The sequence below is a fragment of the Pinus tabuliformis genome, chromosome 2_1 (genome assembly GCF_031772625.1).
Source record: "Pinus tabuliformis cultivar Carrire ecotype Pingquan chromosome 2_1, CPIR1, whole genome shotgun sequence".
Lineage (NCBI taxonomy): Eukaryota > Viridiplantae > Streptophyta > Pinopsida > Pinales > Pinaceae > Pinus > Pinus tabuliformis.
This window is the reverse complement of record NC_142299.1, coordinates 642518006-642536686: the sequence shown is the minus strand read 5'-3', so window position 1 is coordinate 642536686 and position 18681 is coordinate 642518006. Positions and strand designations below refer to the sequence as shown.

The window sequence follows — 18681 nt, the reverse complement described above, 5'->3', positions numbered from 1 at the left end:
CAGAGAGGAATGACCTGGAGCAACAAGATTGGCAAGACAACTCATTGAGAGACAACAATGTGAGGAGCTCTTTAAAGATAAGAGTATTCTAGAGCGATAGAAAATACTTTGACCACAATCTCGCAAAAGCAACTTAGCAACATTATGGATTTAGATTTGACTAGCAACAACCAAATCCAACTACGCATAAGCACAAAGTCAATACACATGAAGAAGAAACCCCATATCCAAACTTACAAAGTGAAAAACAACCCTCTATCTGCACATTTGAACTATGAAAGTGTGGTTCTCTCCAACTCCAAGCCAAGATGAAGCAGCAATGGCTAGAAAACCCTAGCTACGTGTGAGCTCAAACACAAGTACTCCATCCCATTGAATATATCGATCAAATCGATATACATCCCATGTTTTAGGATTAGAACATACCCCCTCTCAACTCTATCAATTCAAGGCTATATCTTTATTAAATTTTTATGAAGCATAAATTTGACCATCTTTCCACATATTAAATAAACATAGATATGATACATTAAATAAATATAAACATTTTATAGAACAAAGCATAAATTCAATCATCTTTCAATATATTAAAAATTGAGGGCATAAATAAGGTTTTAAGCCATTATAACAATATATTTTTATGAAATTAACATGTTACATGTGGAAATTGAAACTAGGTGGGAATGATGACATTTTTTCCTCCCCGCTAATTTTATTGGAACTAGTGAACCTGTTGCTCTAGCTATTTTGACCCCAACACCTATCTAGCTAGTGGCTTGGAATAAAAAAAGGCCAGTTCAATACCAACTAATTATGTTATTACCCACCTTTTCTCACCGAATTAACCGATTTTGTACAATGCAACCAAGGATCTTTCGAACTCAATTTATAAAATAAAAATTAAAAAACAAAAACAAAAACAAACAAAACAATAATTTATGACTATGGCAACATAATAATCAACCCTAAAGCCCTACTAATGCTATGTAATCAATGGTAATGTTAAATTTTAAAAATAAAAGTGGCATTTTCCTTTATTTTTCATTGTTACTTTCTCTTAATTTTTTAACATTGCCATTATTTGTTTTAGGATATTTGAGAGTGGTTCCAACATCATTGGATTTCACATGGAGTAGATTTTTAGATCCCACTCAAAATCCAATAGACTTAACAGTTTTTAGATTTCGGGATTAAGGGGATTGCAATATTTCCATTGAATTCTTTCATGTACGAGGGTATGGAACTAGCATTTAATCAAGAGCATAAAGCCCTATATGTACCTTGATGTTAGTGGCATTGATTGTTGAACTCTTAGGTGATGACCCTAGTAAAAATATACCCATTACTCAAACAAAATCTCAATTTGACATGTTAAGTTTTTTCTATCTTATATTAATTTTTAGAGAGTGATGATATTGATGAGGAGGATCCCAACATTGGCAATGATTTTGATGACATGTAGGTATTTGTTCTAGAGTAACTTTTTTTTGGATGCTAGAAGCCATGTAGAACCTCTTTGTTGATGTTTATTTTAGTTATATGCACTCTTGCTATGTAAATGAGAACTTTTAGATATTTAGATATAAATGGTTTGGATTATGCACAAAAATTGTATGTTTTTCTTTAAAATTTGAATATTTTATGTATTTTTTTATTCATCCAGGTTATAGTTTGGTTACGACTGATGGTTTATTTGGAAAGTTAACTAATTTAGCTCTGAAAACCATGCTTTAGAACACATTAGAAGTCATAAACTAAAATTTAGTAGTAGATTTTATACTTGATAAATGCATTGACTCTTTTGGCCTGTAAATGGTTGAACATATCACACGAAACGTTAGAAATAAAAATTGAAAACGATGGTAAAACGCTTCATACTCGGGACAAATTTTATAAGGATTTGTAAAACCATATCAAGGAAGCTATCAGGCGGCAGCGAGGGAAGCTTGCAAATTGGCCATGCCCATACACAGCTCTATAAAGAGCTTCAATTGGAACAACTACAGAAGAAAGAACATACACGCATTCCAATAATCATTTAATAGCAAAATACCTAGTGTATCTGCAGTTCATAAAATACCAATAAAACTTGAAGAAATAAATTTTGGAAGAGAGAAAAGACAGAAGCAATAGCCCTAAAAACAGAAGTGGCGATTAAAGAAAGAGATAGGTATGTGTCCTGTTCTACGAATATACTCTGCCTGTTGTCTAGTTTTGGCAGCCTGCTCAGCTTGTTTGGCTTCTGCAGATGCACGTTTCTCCTCCACCCGCCGTTGCAATGATGCTAACTTGTTAAATAGCTTCTCATGGGCATGAGATTTCATTCTTTCCACTTTTACCTAAACAGAGATAGCACAGAATAATTATTATTGTTGATATTCTCGTCTTTCACAGTGACCAAAGAACTTAATATTTTATGCATAGTCCAGATATCTTCTGACTATTTTGACTAACTTCTACAAGTATTCTCAGAAATGATAAATACGCACACTATATTTTCTTCTCACAGGTATAAAATACTCGTCACTTTCCAGATGAATAGAAAATTTCTTGGACTAATTCCACAGGTTTCAAGTACGTGGCTTAAGATAAAGATTCTTGTTTAAGATGTTCTTCGGTTAATATCTTTGTCGTTTTTCAGGTTTTCTTTGCACTAAATGGCGCCAGAGCAGATTCTGATTTTAATGGTAGCAATAGAGAGGAATTTTATCTCCTATGAAAGAGAACAAGATGCACCGAAGATATAAAATTTCGAATGCTTTGAACAATAGGACAGATTTTATCCAACAAACTTTGGATAATTTGCAGAAGCTAATGGCAACTATTCTGCAAAATCGAGGTAGCTTAGGGGTACTCAAGTAGTAACGCAGAAATAACATCCGGGTCAACCTCATCATGTCAGAGCACTGAAACTGAAAACTAGGAAAAGATTAACCAAATATGATGGTGGTGATACTTTTAATTTTACATATAAAGTCTAATTCGATTCAAAATTTAAACGGAAGCAAATGTGTGTGGTGGAAAAGTTAGAACACTAAACAAACACAACAGAGAATCAGGCATCCTACAACATGGGAAGATTCTATTATGGTAATTTTGAAAGTATTGGCCATGAAATTACAAGTTCGTTCTATTCAAGAAATTTGTACAAGTAAATAACAAACTGAGAATGAGTCAGTCAGCTTACTCAGAGAGATTTAACAGTTGTGCCTACCCAAATAATTTTCTCTTAAGGACCTTACAAGATTCGTAAATGACTTTCGATTTCGTATCCAAATGGACATGAAACTTCCAAACCTAGTGAAATTGGAGGAAGCATTAAGAATGACTGTTAACTAGATTTTTTGTCCGCGGTTTTGAATGTATGTGACCCTTGGCCGGCAGTGGGGCAGGAAACTGCTAGCATTGCTGAGAGAATTTGGAGATTCCCTCCTCCATTAAATTAAAGAGGATGGTCCCCCCATCAGGTGCTCATCCACTCAGAATTAATGCGCATGGATGGCAAGAACTTGAAGCGTGGGAGAGGATCGATGATCCTTCCACTTGGCATACGAGCTCTAATGCTCGGCATGCAAAACAGAATACGGGTTTGTGGTTTCATCTGAAGAACATTTCCTCCGTAGCATTAGTATTTGGTGTCTGAAAGCACCACGGAAGTGCATTGGCCCCACTGGTCAATAGCAAGGGATGACCTAAAATTCCAGCACGGGGATGATAAGTATATGATTCCTATCAGCTGCCATCTGGACAGCCTTACAGGCACCACAGCGCATTATTTCTTTGGCTGGCTAGACTTCCTTGGGCTTTTGCGGAAGGAATTTTCTATTTATGGACGTACAGAGCTTCGACCTTTCCGGGTGCCAAACTCTTAGCTCTATCGAAGTATGGGGTAAGTTTGTATTTACTTCTGTTTGGTCGATCCCTATCTCTCGGCTCTGTAGTCTGCATTTTCTCTTGCTCGAACTTTTGGTTTCAGTTTTGGAAAGTCTGGGGTTTTTAGATGATTGGATCACTCTAGTTTGTTTTGGTCCTGGTAGTCTGGTCCGTCTCCTGGTTGATCTGTCTCTTGGGAAGGAGCTTTCTGGCTGGTCAGTCTTTTTTAAAGTTGGAGAATTCTTCCAAATCCTTCCCCTTCCCCCTGACAGGAAATTTGCGTCCGACACAATTGGTTGCTGTTACTGTCTTTTGGCTATAGGTTCACTGGTCAAACCTTATTCTAGTCTCGTGGTGCACTGTCAGGGCCTCTCTGCTTGCCTGCATAGAACAAGCTCTGGTTGGAGGCAGACTTTTCAATCATCCCAAGAGGACGTGGTGCAGGTGGGTGAAGGGGCAGGCGTGGCCCCAAAACTCCTTCCACCTCCCATGGTCAAGAGGCAGTGGAGCGCTTAGTGGCAATTTATCGCTGGAACATCCCACCTCGTATCTGCAGGGAAATTGAAGCTGCTGAAGGGCTGCTAGGTTTGAACGTTGGTTTGTTTCTAAGATGTGTTGGAAACTTGGATCAAGTTGGTTGTTGGGTTCCGAACACTGGTTATACAAGGACCAGGGATACTCGGTATTTGCAAGCTGTGGATGTGTATTGGCAGATCAAGACTGTTATGGGTAAGGTACTGATTGAGAGGTTTGAGGAGCAATAGGAGATTCTGTTAACAGTGGATGAATTACAAGGGCAGATGGGAAAATTTCAAGATTGGACCATAAGGTCACAGTGCTGGTCAAGAAGCTGGCCAATATTGAGTTCTCTGATCCTGAGGAGGATGCCAGACTCCATCCAGGTGGACTCCCCCGCTGAATAAGATGTTGGTCTCTTGTTGTCTTTGGTTTGCTTTTAATCATGTATATAAATTTGTTATCCAGTTAGATATAGGAGGCTCTTAGGCCTTAGGAAGTAGGCATTGGAAAATTGCCTATAATTTTTGGTACTTAGCTTTTTAATGTGGTTCCATATTTTTGAATGCCCTAAAAAGACTATGCTATACTACTGGTCTGGTTTGCCATGTGACAAACGAATAGACACAGCATGCGGCAGACTAATAGACACAGCAGGTACTTCTTTGATCTATCATTAACATAAGATGCCCAACTGACACACAAAAAATTAAAAAATTAAAGAAGATGGTGTTCCCTCTATCAATTTAGCAATTCAAAATATCTATCAAGCCTACTTGAACAGCTGGATCCATAAACTATAGAATTAAAACAACTGATATTTGTGTCTCCTCAAAGATATTCAACACAATCCACTGGAACATAAAAGTTATTGGAAAAGAAAGGAGTAAAGCACTTGCAATAAGCATGAAAGCAAGGCGACTCTACAGTTCTTTGTGAACAATATGAATAGTATTTACTTGGATAGCTTGCCCCCAGAGAACCTAACTCGGCTTTGCAGGGAAAGGAAAAGCCAAAAGGTGTGGGTACTGTGGATGATGTGATTTCAGATCTAGTGAAAATTGTTAAGCTCAATTTCAATGGTGCCTCCAAAGGAACACTAGGCGGGCAGGAGGAGTCTTTAAAGATGACAAAGTTTTATTCTCCTCATTTATGCAGGATTCTGAGATCGTGACTCCTGACACAAATCCAGAAAGCTTCAAGCTTTGAAAAACAGATTCAATTGACTACCACCCATGGCTTTAGCTACCTAGTGGTGGAAGGGGACTCTCAAATCCTCATCAATGTCATCACCAAAATTGTCAATGGCACCAATCCAAAAAATGTCTCTCCAAACTGTTGCCTTTCTACCAATATGGAAGCCATAACATCACAAAAATCTCGGTTATCTGTCCTTCCCATGTCAAAAGGGATCATGAGCTCAAATGAAAGGACTTGGACAAGAACGACTCAATAGGTGTTGTCTCAAAATCATCCAAGAAAACGTTTCACCCCCATATCGGTCATAAGGATGCTTCTAGACAAGGCATTTATAGAGAAAAGTGGAGGCAAGACATGTAGAATTCATGAAATGGGGGTGGTGATGCGATAGGAGGATGCCAAGCTCATCTTAGCTGAAGTGGAGATGGGACTAGTTACTCACAATCAAGCAAAGAGATGAGGAAGCCTACACTAGGGAGGATGAAGTCAATATCCATTAGGGGAATTTTGAGGTAAAAAATGGGTCTCGAAACAAAAGATGTTTTACAAAATCAACTGCAAAGGAACTAATAGGATTGAAGATGATAATATCATCCCCAGAGGATGAAGTCAACATCCATTAGGGGAATTTTGAGGTAAAAAATGGGTCTCGAAACAAAAGATGTTTTACAAAATCAACTGCAAAGGAACTAATAGGATTGAAGATGATAATATCATCCCTAGAGGTAGATATTTTTGGAGGGAGAACAAGAAAACTAGTTTTTGGTCATATTTTAGACTTATCTACTTATAGACTTACTGAAATGTCAAGTGTCAACACTCAATGAAAGCAGAATTGAATTCTACATCCAATGAGTGCCTACACTTAACATTTGAGTAAACCTATTAGAAGATAAGTCAAAAGTACAACAAGAAAAAGTGTTTTTTTCTTTTCCTTTAGAAATTCATCTCATATTTTATTATTTTAACCATTATTTTATTATTTTCCTGAAGAGGCCCATTGTAGACCTCAAGATTCCCGTTATGATGGAAGCTAGTGACGTTTATCCATGGTTGATAAGGCATTGTATTAGCCCATCTCTAAAATGTGTTAGCTCCATAGGTCTACGTGTTTGTCATCACTCTATCGAAGTAAACATATTGATAATGAGAGCATTGACAGAGTAGTAGTCATTAAAGGAAACAAGGGTTTGAGCTTACAAGCATGGGTTATGGTGCTCCCAATTTGATTTCCAAGGCAAGGGATCTTAAGTAGGAAGACATGAACACTGTGACGGCCCCTCCTAGAGCTCATGGTAATAGATAACCACCAAAACGTAGTAACCAAAATCGTTGTACAACAAATCAACCTTGCACCAGAGGAAAGAAGTCAAAAGCTTTCAGAATCACTGAGCTTTGTTGGCAAACACAAAGTCACTGCCATCTAGAATTTGGACAAGTTCAAGGATAGAGTTCACGCAATGTGCAAAGCCATCCCAAGCCACACAATTGACAAAAAGTTAGAAAAGATTGTGCCTGATACAAGTTTCTCCCTAATCAAAAGGACTCACTGTGCTAGATACAAGTTTCTCCCAAATCAGAAACACTTGTTACTCATTCTTATGATTTGTTCTTATTGTTTGTTGTACAAGATACCTCCATCTTAAGAGATGTCCAAAAAATCCATCTTTGTTTGGATGTAACTATGTAGGCGACTACAATACTTTAGAACCAAGTATCGCTCAATCTCTAATACCCAACTTTGAGCACAAGGTATTGAAAATATTGGTGTACTCAGGGACTATTTGGTCTCTCTCTTGTCACGGAGTGGTCCATCTCGTGTATTGGTCATCATAGTACCTCACAAGGTAGAGTTCCTCCTTAAGGGAATCCACAAATTGTGCTCAAGTGGGTTCTTTCCCAAATGTCATAGATTCATCTGCAGTGTATCCCTCCTAGTAACCTTCCCACCAAGCTTTAACATGGGGAAGGGCTTTAAGGAGTGCAAAACTAATCTTTTATTATTAGAAAATTTTCAGATAGAGTAATAACCCTCAAGCATGTTCAACCATTTCTCTAAAGCATATGCATCTATCTAGCCTTCAAATAATGGGATATCAAAGTTGTCTTGCACATTGAAGGGTGTCCCACCTCATAAATCGTTGGTTGTTGAGCATTCTTGGGCTGATGTCGACAATCATCGAAGGACTTGGGAAAAATTGTCCGTCGTCTCATCCCTCTCTCATGCAAGTGCTTCCTCAAGCAACAACTTGATAGGATCTCCTACTCGATCATTCCTCCTTTTTTCCGCCATGGGAAGCCACTTGGACTAGCAAGAATGGTTGTCCTCAAGTGAAATTAGCTTGACATTCAACTCTATATACCTTGACCTCGTCGGGGACATGCATTGGGAAATGACTAGGAGCAAATTGCTCTGATACCATTGAACTGGGTCGAAAGAGGAATGAGACTAAATAACATCTTATTACATAGAAATAAAATAAAGAGAACAGTGATATGGTAAAATCTCACTCTTTATTAAATGGAAAAATCTTTTTGTCTGCATCATGAAGGGAATAATGTGTCCCTTCACAAATGAAAGGCATGTATACAAACAATAAAGGGAATTGGAATAGTAGTATTCCAACTTGAGTCAAGAGGTAGGATGGAAGTGAAGGACGTGTTATGGGTGTCGGAACTCAAGTTAAGTTTGCTCTCAGTCTCGATGATCAAGAAGGGGTTAGTGTAGCATTCCAAGATGGATACACACTGATCATATCCAGGGGATCTAACTTTGACGATGGCCACGACACTAGAGTTAGAGAGAGCAACATGTATAGGTTAAAGGACCAACCTATTTGAGCAACGGCAACAAGCAAAGGAGTGAGTAGCTCCAAAAGTTGAGCAATTCAAAGGGAGTTGGTCTTCAGTTCAAGCGAGGAGCAGTCAACAGATTCCTCCAAATCTGCTAATAAAGTCTCTTGCTATGAGATGGCTTTACAAGATGTTCATGAGCAGGAGGCTTATAGGAATAAGTTCTCAAGGAGCAGGTCTTCGAGGATGATGGCAGGGAAGTCTTCCAATTCAGAGGGAGTAGCCATGGCAACAAATGTAGGCCCAAGATCAGAGCTAGTTCTAGGGGGTCAGGAGTACCTCCCTTGCTAATAAGGAGCGTTGATGTTTGTAGCTTGTGCAAGTACTTCTATGCAGGCCTTTGTGTCTAGGCATGCAAGAAGTCGCCCATGATCTCCTTAGAATACTTGCTCAAGTGTAAGCAAGTTGCTAATGTAACTTTAGTGATTATGGTTTAATCTTGGTCGCTGATATCAAGTGAGGGGAGATCTAATCTCAACCATTAATCACTTTGGAGATTAGCGTTAGGGTTAGGGATTTAGCTCAATGTAAAGTTATAAAAACAAGGCTAGGGAGATGGGACAAACACAGAATGCAACAACACAAGATTGAAAGCAGCTTCTCAATGAGTCTATTGGGTCCCAGGAAGGGTAGCAAGGAAATCTGGATCAGCTAGAACAGTTATAGGGTTGTAAGTGATTCCTCAGTTGGGCAATTATCCCAAGACGAGCCCAAGTAAGTTTAGATTGTTAATCAAAAACTTTGATTGGGAAAAAGCTGTGTCATTTTTATAAGATTGGTTATTTTATTTTTGCTTCTCTTGAATGTTAAGAACTTAGTTGTGTAAATTATTCAGTAGATCCTCAATTTGCTAGGTTAATGATTCACCAACTGCTAGGTTTAATGGAAATTTAACAAAAGCATGCCTCCCATCAAGCAATTGTAGACACCAAAATTTCAAACCTCTCGGCAAATAATACCACAATTATGCCTCCAACCCATTATGCAATTTCAATGCTCAACATAGGTGGAACGAGACATCGCAATACTCCTAACTATAGGAGCTATATTATCCATTACATCTTTAATTGTCATCCCATCTAATATACATATGAGCTATCATAATTAGGGGGGAGGAGGGGATTCATTAAAGGTGGGACGTGTGTAATTCCCCCCCTCCCATCCCCGCTTCCCAAAAACAAAAGTATCCTAACTTTTCCTATTTCAATTGCAATAATGTCATTGGCTTTTAGGTCCACCAAGGTGTTATATGCTCTCAAGACCAAGATTCTTCTTAGTTGGATGTCTCAAGGGATTGCATGATAGTGCATTTGATGAATTATTTTGAGTCTCCCACCTCTGTGATTTGATATATTCCTTGGTTCTTCAAGGAAGATAGCCCTTGATATAATACCAATGCCTATATTGTTCGTTGCAATTCCAATCACCCAAGCAAAACTTGTTTCACAATTTCCTTCGAGGTCAAATAAATAATAGATAATAAAACCATCAATTTTGTTAAAAAAATCACCTATTTTTTACATATATATGATTAAATGGACGATATTTGCCAAAAATTTACCAATTTTAATAGTAAATTACATGTTTTTTATTGAATATTCCCCTACATTCTATACGTATGATTTTTCAAAGTAGAATAGTCGCCTACAATACTATATATAGGAAAATAGTAAATCCTTAAAAAATACGCTGAGGTCAATAATGACATCCCCACCCCCAAATCCTTGCCTTCCCCCTAAAGATATTGTCAAATTGATGAAGAAACAGTGTTGGAAAAAAGGAAATAGAAGAAAGATTTCTTAGATGTGGAAAATGGGGCCAGTACAACAAAAGACTGCACAAAATACCAACCATGAAGACATTTTTGTCTCAATGGTTTGGACATACTGAATGATGCAATTTTCCAAAACACATAAACACATAATTTTGTGAGAATTGGCATCTAGTGCAGAATAGATCGCAAGGTCACAAGTCAAGAAAGTACAATACTTGAATTTAGTAATAAAGAATGCTTGGGTTAAAAATGGTAGTGAGCTGAACAGAAAATTACATGTGAAAGAGAATGAGACTCAGTCAACAAGGAAAAATGCATAGATAGTACAAACATGACACACAAAAGAGAGAAATGTCAATGACCATAATTGAATAAAGTAATGAGGATTAAAAAATGCCGACTGGCCTAATTAATCAAGTTTTGTAAATAGAAACCCTAGTAAACATGGAAACACTAATCAAGCACATAACTTAAATGGCAAAAACCTTTGTACAGAAGTTAGTACTCTGTGTGAAGTTGACTCGATGAAGCTACAACTAATGGTGACTATTGTAGTAGAGTACACACTACAAAGAAATAGACATACTCATTACGGAAGATGCAACAATTAGAATCCCCCCATAAAGGGAGAAGACACCAATTTGGTAATGAAGAAAGACGATCCTCTCAGTGAAGTAACAATCACAGTCAATGAGCACAAAATGAAACATACCGTGTTTGATGAGGGATCAACGATTAATCTCCTTCAAGAAAAAGAATGGATCAGAATAGGAGCCATGCATTATGGCCCCTCAGAGTTCGGTTGAGGATAGGGAATGAAACTCCAGTAGAACTAAATGGAATTGTTCATGCCACATGAAGTTTTTATAACAGGTTAGATATTTCTTGTCGATTTCTTGGTAATTCCAACAACAAAGAATCTGGGCTATTCATGATCACCATAAATTTACATTTCTAATAAAATAAAGCCAAAAGAGAATATCAATTAATATTAAGTAAAAGTTAATAGGTGAAGTTTGAACTTTGAACAGATAGACTCATCAAGTAAGAGTTTTGAAGACTCGAGGAGAATGGATGAGAAAAGTTGAGAAAGTCCTATAATGTAGTCATTAACCACCTCTCAAGAGGTCAGCACTTCCAAATGCTTCAATCTTGGGCATGCACTACCCAACGTAACTTAACAATGGATGACTTCACTAATCTACGGCCCCCTCACAAGAGCATGCCAGCCACTTATTTGAGGAATTGAACTGTGGTGGGGATATAATACTACCCCACTTTCACGAACCCGGTTGTTCTTTTGTGGTTAGGGAGAATAGATGAGCCCAATCAGATAATTCATCCTGGACCAATGAATGGGGAGTTGTTACTTGAAGAATGTCCCATAGATGAGTCAACTTGTAACGGTCTTTTGCACTAGTAGATAGAAGAAAATGAAGGGTTTACACCCGCATATTTTGTAGTTTGGAGCATTCTATATATTTCTTAGTGTGCCAACTTCCAACTTTTATCGAAGTGTGGAGTTGATCCTTATGCTTTGACTTGTTGAATCGTGACAGAGTCCAAGTCATGCGCCCTTGCCTACACTCAATGGCAATACCTCTCACATGGACTTGTTTGAATCCCAACTAGTTCCATCTAATGGTGAAAATAAACAATGTGAATAATACGGTACTAATAACAAACTTTCCCAGCCAACACCTCTCTACTGAAACTTCCACTAACAGTTAGCGCTTATGCAACCCTGTCCAGTGAATGCTTGACTTTTTAAGGTCTATGTGATATGGAGTTAAGTGGGAGACCACCAAGCAATCATAATTTGCAGTTCGAAGAATAACATTCTAAGACCATATAATTGAAACAAAGAATAATGCAGAAAAATTTACATAATCCCCTTGAAGAATGAACAGGTGAAAAATCTGCCTCATTAGTTGCCTGAACCAAAAACATCAACTGCATAGCAAGCTATTTAACGACAGGGATAGTTGCTATTACACACATCCCCGTAACCAGAGATTTTAACCACTTTTCCACTGCATCACAGAAAATAGAGTTGCAAGGACAGAGAACAGGGAACATGGGAAGTAAATTATTTGGTCTCTGGTTTACCACATAATTGATCTAAAGAAAACATCAAAGACATGACAAGATAGTGAAAATGGCTGTTGCACATCCACCCACAGAGGTTTCCAGTAATAATATTCATCCTTCCACTTTATAAAAGACCAAATCAAGAAAACAAAGAACTATTACAAAGTTAAAAAGTTACAAACACGCAGTGAATATAGTTCTATTTCACTTAACCCTTATAGAAGTACACATGTAATTGGTCAATTGGGTGGCCTGGGCAGTTGTGAAAATGAGTGTTATCCTCCCACCCAGGTTCAATTCCCGTAAGTGACATGTTAAGCTCTTAATGAGTATATTGTTGTAATGGCCTTAAACCATATGTTGACAAAGCCTCAAGCTCCTGCATAATCCAGTTTACCCTAGATACCATCCTTGGAATGAGGGGAAGTGCCATACCATCCTTGGAATGAGGGGAAGTGCCAGGTGGATTTTTCTGGGATGCATATTTCACAGAGAATAAAAGAAAAATTATAAAAGAAGAACATATGTAACTGAAATCTGTCTCACCATTTGTAATGTAATGCTCACATAGAAGAGTATTATAACAATGAAGATACACAATAGGAATTCAATGAAGCTTCATCAGACTGCATAAAACAAAATTTACAGAAGTAGAAATCCCATGTCAAATTTACCTCTATTCTCCTCATTTCAGATTCTGCTTTTGCTTTCTGGTGACTTTCCCAGGCTTGGATTTTGATCGCTTCACTTTTATACCTGAAAAGTAAATAACATCAAATAAATGATGCTTATAAGTTATAACCATAAAGGCTGTTGAACAACACATGAACAGACACGATATAGCAAAATTAATCAGATTTCCATGGGGACAGCCAAATAAAATAATGCATTAAACATAATACAATTGAAGTCATTTCAGCTCATTTTTTTCCTAACAGTTCAGCATACAAGCAGAACTAAATTACTTGCTATTGTTGCCTTCTGGAAAGTCATAAAAATTTAAAAGGAATACATAAATTGGCAAACAAATATGTACAAATGTCATGTGCAAGGATACAGTCTCATTCTAGGGTACCAGATGACGAACAAGTATTGCGGGATGATAGTGCTGAAGATAGTGATTTATTTTATAAATAAATATAAAAGAAGTTCATAACAGAATAACCTGGCCATATATTTTGCCTGCTCTGCATCCTCCCATGCTGCAGCTCGAAATCCCCAGATGTTCTTCTTAGCTTCTTCAAAATCTTTAGTTTTCAATGATTTAGATGCGTCTTGATCCTCTTCCTCTTGACTCGACCAGGCTGTAATGTTAGCCTTCCCCAGCAGTCCACCCAGGACCCCAAGGTCTCGCCTAGTTTTTGGATGCAAATCGTCCTCTGCAAATTTAGAATTTCTAACTTCCTTTTCATCGCTGAGCTCATTTTCTGTTGCATCTGTTGGTGAGGATGCTGGCGCAGCCATTCCTGGAGTAGATGGTTGAGAAGAAATAGGACTCCGTATCATAAGCGTGCTGGCTCTGATAGGAGTTCCAGTTCTAGAAGGTTCTTTGCTAGCAATTGGGGTCATATCTGTTCCCGTGTTTCTCATAGAAACTGATCTGACGGCTAAAGGTGTTTGAAAATATGATACAGGACTATGTAGAGATGTAAAGTAGTCCTGCTTTCTCAAAACAACTGCATCAGAAAAAGTTTCACGTTGTCATAAGCACATCTACATCAAAGCTTTCCCAATACATAATGGCAGATACAAAGCATGAAATTAACATTCCCAGTTAAGTAAGCATAAATAGGAAAAGAACCAAAAGAACTAGCAAATTAAATATTTAATTTCCTCCCATGCTGAAGGTGTGTACTCACTGGCTGGGTCTGAAAAGGGTTTTTCATTTCGAAGTGAAGCCCGAAAGAACGGTTCAGTATCATTGACTTTCTTTAAGTCATGTGGACCTTCAGTAAAGATATCCTCCATAGGATGGTGATCCAGACAGTAATTTGAATCTTCTGCCACAGGATTTCTGACGGTTTTCACAAGGGAAACCTTTGAATCAATTTTCTTTGTCTCCCCTTCATCCTGATACAAGCCACTTCCATCAACGGCCACGTGGCTGGATAATATGACCGTAGCATTTGGTAATTCAACCTTCGTAACATTCATCTGGCAGTCCATTTGTTGAGAACTGCTTCCCTTTCTTGAATAACGTGCAGTATTGACTTGGGATTGAACTGAAACGGTTTTTAATTTATTTTTGACAGGACCATCTGCAGAAGAATGACTAACCAGCCATTTTTCTGCATCATCCCATTTAGAAGGTACTTGTTTGGAATGTGACCCTGAGACAGACCTGTGAAATGCCTTATTCCCCTTGTGAAACTCAAAACTATTGATGGCATTTTCATGACCACTACCATAATCGAAACAATCATCTTCAAAGGGTCGCATTGCTTGTACATGATTATAATTACCTTGATACCCTAACTGTGCAATCGTAGGCTTTGTCAGATTCTGCACTTTCAGATGAAGTCGATGGCTTTCTTTAACTTGGACATCTTTGAAAGAAGCCATGTTTTGAGGTACCATATTTGAAACTAGAATCTTATCACATGGGAGCTCTGTGAAGGAGTCTTTTCCACAATTTGTTGTTGCTGGTGAGCGTCCAGCTTCAGACAAAGTAGCACAACTATTGGTGTTAATACTATGTGACTCTTCTGAGCATGTTGCAATGTACATAAATATACGAAATAAAACAGGGTATTTCAATTTCAGTGACACTGACTGTAAGCTCATTACAGAATTTTTATAGCCAAGAGCCTTCCAGCTTTAATATAAGTAAGTAATATTCAACTAAATTGGAATGGAAACAGTACACAAGAAACGAAAGTTACCTTTGTGACTGGGCTTTTCAACAACTGCTAGCTCATCCACTTCTATATTTTTGCTTTCTCTTTGCACCTCAAGAGGAACAGGCATCCTTAATTGATGAGAGGATAGCATTCCAACCTACAAGAATAAAGAGACAAAAACACCACTTGTTGACTATACTAACGATAGAGGGTAAGGTATAATTATAACAGGAAAATTTGAATCTTGTACTAAAACCTTAGCTTCAAATTCCTTGAGTACTTCCCAGCATTAATTGTAATGGCTACCTGAAAATTGTTCACTGTTTTGTAATCCATTACTTCTTACAGCTTCCCTTCATAGAAATACCAGAGAATTGAATCGTTTTGGCTACATTGTCACTGAAAATTCTGTACGAGGCTCTGCCACCATTTTGCTCCACATTACATAAATACCTAGGCTTCACTGCATATTAGCTCAAACGCAGCAGTCTCTGGAGTGCATTCCGCCACAGAGTAAAAAGCACTAACTCTCAAAGTTTCTGCACTTTCAACCAGACTCCATATCAATCAGATGTGAAAGGAAAAGTGAATACAGCTTAACAATCTTAAAAAAACTGGTCTGAAGGGAAGTCAACATGAGAAGAGTAACAATAAAAACTAAAACAGCCACACAAGCTCAAAAGCACCCTTTGCTACACAACATGCCATCTGGAAATTCCACCCCAAAACACCAATTATAAAATGCTCTCTCACTGTTTCAAGAATGACCACCGATAGTCAGCATAGCTATCAAACGAGAATCCAAATCAAACAGGTGTGAAGTAGAAATCACAAAGGATAAAAGACAGTGATTTATAGTGAAGCCAACATAAAATAATTGGGCCAGAAAACGAAAACAATGACTGAAGAAGAAGAACCAGCGAAAAAATAAAAACAATGACTCGATGAGACCAAGCTCAATATTCAAGTTTACTGCTCAACCACGCCATCAAAATATAAGTAACGCCATAGAAAAATATTATTTGAAAAAGACGAGATATTCACAGTCATCATTCAGAGTGTGAAAGAAAAACGTTAAAACACCAGAGACTGCCAAAATTGTACCACCGAGCAAACCCGAAATTAAAAGCTAAAGGATTGGGAAAGGAACTCGGAAAAGTCAAATGAGAGCTTCGACACTATGCACTGCTGAATGAATCAGACAATAGCAATTTGACAAAAGACAATGATATAAGCTCTACATTCTACTGCTCTGTAAGTTAAGATACATGATTTACTTGCTGTTTAAACTATATTTGGCTAGGACCTGATTTTTTCATCTTCAATTTGAAAGTAGCTGCTTTATTATTTTTCCAAGTTGTGCACCTAAATTAGTTCATCTGAAAAAGTTGAACATGTAATTTAGCTGAAGCGATACAACTGTGCAAAGCGGTATTTATCAAAGCTTTACAATATAACCATAGAAACATACTCTCCACAAAACAGATGAAGATATAAATTCAAAGATATCATTTACCACTCACTGAGCACCTGAAGCTATACATCTGTGCAAAGCGGCAGTTTGAAAAGCTTTACAATATAACCATAGAACACCATACTATCCACAACGCAGACCAGGATATAAGATTTCAAATGGAAGGGTTCAAGTAAATAAGTTAAAAGAATTCTGGAAAATATCATTTACCAGTCAATAATCATCACAAAAGAAAAGTGTTAAGATTTCAAATGGAAGGGTTCAAGTAAATAAGTTAAAAGAATTCCGTAAAATATCATTTACCAGTCAATAATCATCACAAAAGAAAATTGTTATTTAAGCATCTAGACATAAAATCTTAATGAGTTTGTTTTTTTATTTTTTCTATATTTACTATAACCGAAATTTAATTATAAATCATTTAAAATTATAATATTAAATTATGTTAATCATTTTTATATAAAAATGAATTACCACTTTCAGATATTTTTAATGCGATATAATCTAAATTTACAATGTCAATGATTCATATTTACAATTTTATCCATTTAAATTTTAATTTTAAAAATATCAATTCCTAAAAGATCAGTTCCTTTACTTTAGGAATTAAATTCCTCTTTTTATTTTAGGGATTAAAAAGGAAAATTATAGAACATTTAAAAATTTTAACTTAACCTAAATTGGATACCAAAATCAAATAAAAGCTTCTAAATCTTTAAAGTTATATTAATATTTTGGTGAAGCTATTCCATAAAATTCAGTTGTCTGAACAAAATCGTAAAAAATTATGACAAAAATATCTCACTGCGAAAGAATACAATATTAAAATTACAAACTTATCAACGAACTCAGGGCCAATTCGTCTTTAGGATATTTTCCACGATATATATTTACGGAATACAAGAATAGATAAACAGAGAAAACAATTGGAAGAGTCCCTTTTTCAGAAAACTGCATGCAAGTTAACGTCTCGAAAGCTGAAAAAATGTTCGAAACAATAACAAACCCATGAAAGTCCATTCTTTGCACGATAAAACGATAAAGCTCTCACAGACCAAAACTTTAAATAAATTTGGAACTCACAGACCAAAGAATTTAAATAAACTTGAAAAAAAACAACTCGAAATAAAGGTCTGAAATGGAAGAAAAAATAAACATCGGTGGCTAGAAATTATATTTAAAAAAACACACACACAAAAGCTTTAGTAAGCCAGAGTTCAGAAAAATAACAAACGAAGCACCTCAACGTGAAGCCTAGAAGCGCCGGCATCCATCAGCCGAATCTCGTAACTGTAAATTAAGCACGCAAGAGAACAAAGCTTCATAAAATCCATGTGAAAAAGGGTTCGAACATAACATTTTTTGAAGGACAATTAGATGCTAACATAATCTACGAAATCCAGAAGTACATCACCTGGATATTTGATCCCGATACGATATCTGCATCATCATTACCAAAACTGATTGGTGCCATAAGGTCGGACGCCTCAACCTGCAACACTCTGATTGCGGGACAATGCGTCTGGAAAGTGGAAACCATTGGATTCCTACTCTGCGCTTAAAACGCGCGCACTTCGCTTCACTGCTCTTGTCCCGAGAAATCACACTGCAAAAAGACGGACAAAGTAAAAGACGAACAGCCTTCGCTTTTGGACACTGTTAACCGAAATGTCTAATATTTTATGTACCCACTCCATTAACATTTACCCTACTGTAATAACAGATTCTTCTAATGAAATATTTTTTTTAAAATTATGTTACCCCGCCTAAATGGCACATCTTAAAAAAACGAGTGACGCTAGGAGTTTGTCTCAAAAAGAGATGAAGTTTCCAGCCGTGTAGGCCCTCTTTTTTTAAGTCCATGATTTTCCATCGTGTTCCTTTCTAAATAAGAGAGCCCCGAGCCCGTGATATAATCCATCAAAGGTCATGTAGGGTAGTCTACTTGATTGGGATGAAGTGGGAAATTTTGAAAACAGATAAGAGGTTCTTGATTTTGGAGGAATTTTCAGATGATAGATCTAGCCTGAGATGCTTCGGTTTCAGGTTTTGGATGATCA

At 37.1% G+C, this 18681-nt stretch overlaps 1 protein-coding gene across 2 annotated transcripts; it reads right to left on the bottom strand.

Annotated features, from left to right (window-relative positions):
* Positions 1 to 1941: 1941 nt before the first annotated feature.
* On the bottom strand, positions 1942 to 18368 carry LOC149202208 (uncharacterized). Of its 2 annotated transcripts, XM_089403123.1 has the most exons (8): positions 18036 to 18368; positions 17863 to 17911; positions 15454 to 15686; positions 15190 to 15304; positions 14167 to 14964; positions 13473 to 13983; positions 12982 to 13063; positions 1942 to 2339 (listed from the first exon to the last, which is right to left on the bottom strand). In XM_089403123.1, exons 3-8 carry the CDS (start codon positions 15481 to 15483, stop codon positions 2136 to 2138), a joined length of 1740 nt encoding a protein of 579 aa, XP_089259249.1. In that variant the 5' UTR covers positions 15484 to 15686; positions 17863 to 17911; positions 18036 to 18368; the 3' UTR covers positions 1942 to 2135. The 2 variants fall into 2 exon arrangements, with proteins under 2 accessions (XP_089259249.1, XP_089259250.1); XM_089403124.1 differs by lacking the exon at positions 17863 to 17911.
* Positions 18369 to 18681: the final 313 nt, after the last annotated feature.

Coding starts and splice junctions, on each gene's coding strand:
- LOC149202208 (XM_089403123.1), bottom strand. CDS start 15,483: ATGGATTACAAAACAGTGAACAATTTTCAG. Junction 14,965..15,189: donor TGAAAAGCCCAGTCACAAAG/GTAACTTTCGTT, acceptor CTTTGTCTGAAG/CTGGACGCTCACCAGCAACA. Junction 2,340..12,981: donor CTGAAATGAGGAGAATAGAG/GTAAATTTGACA, acceptor ATCTCTGTTTAG/GTAAAAGTGGAAAGAATGAA.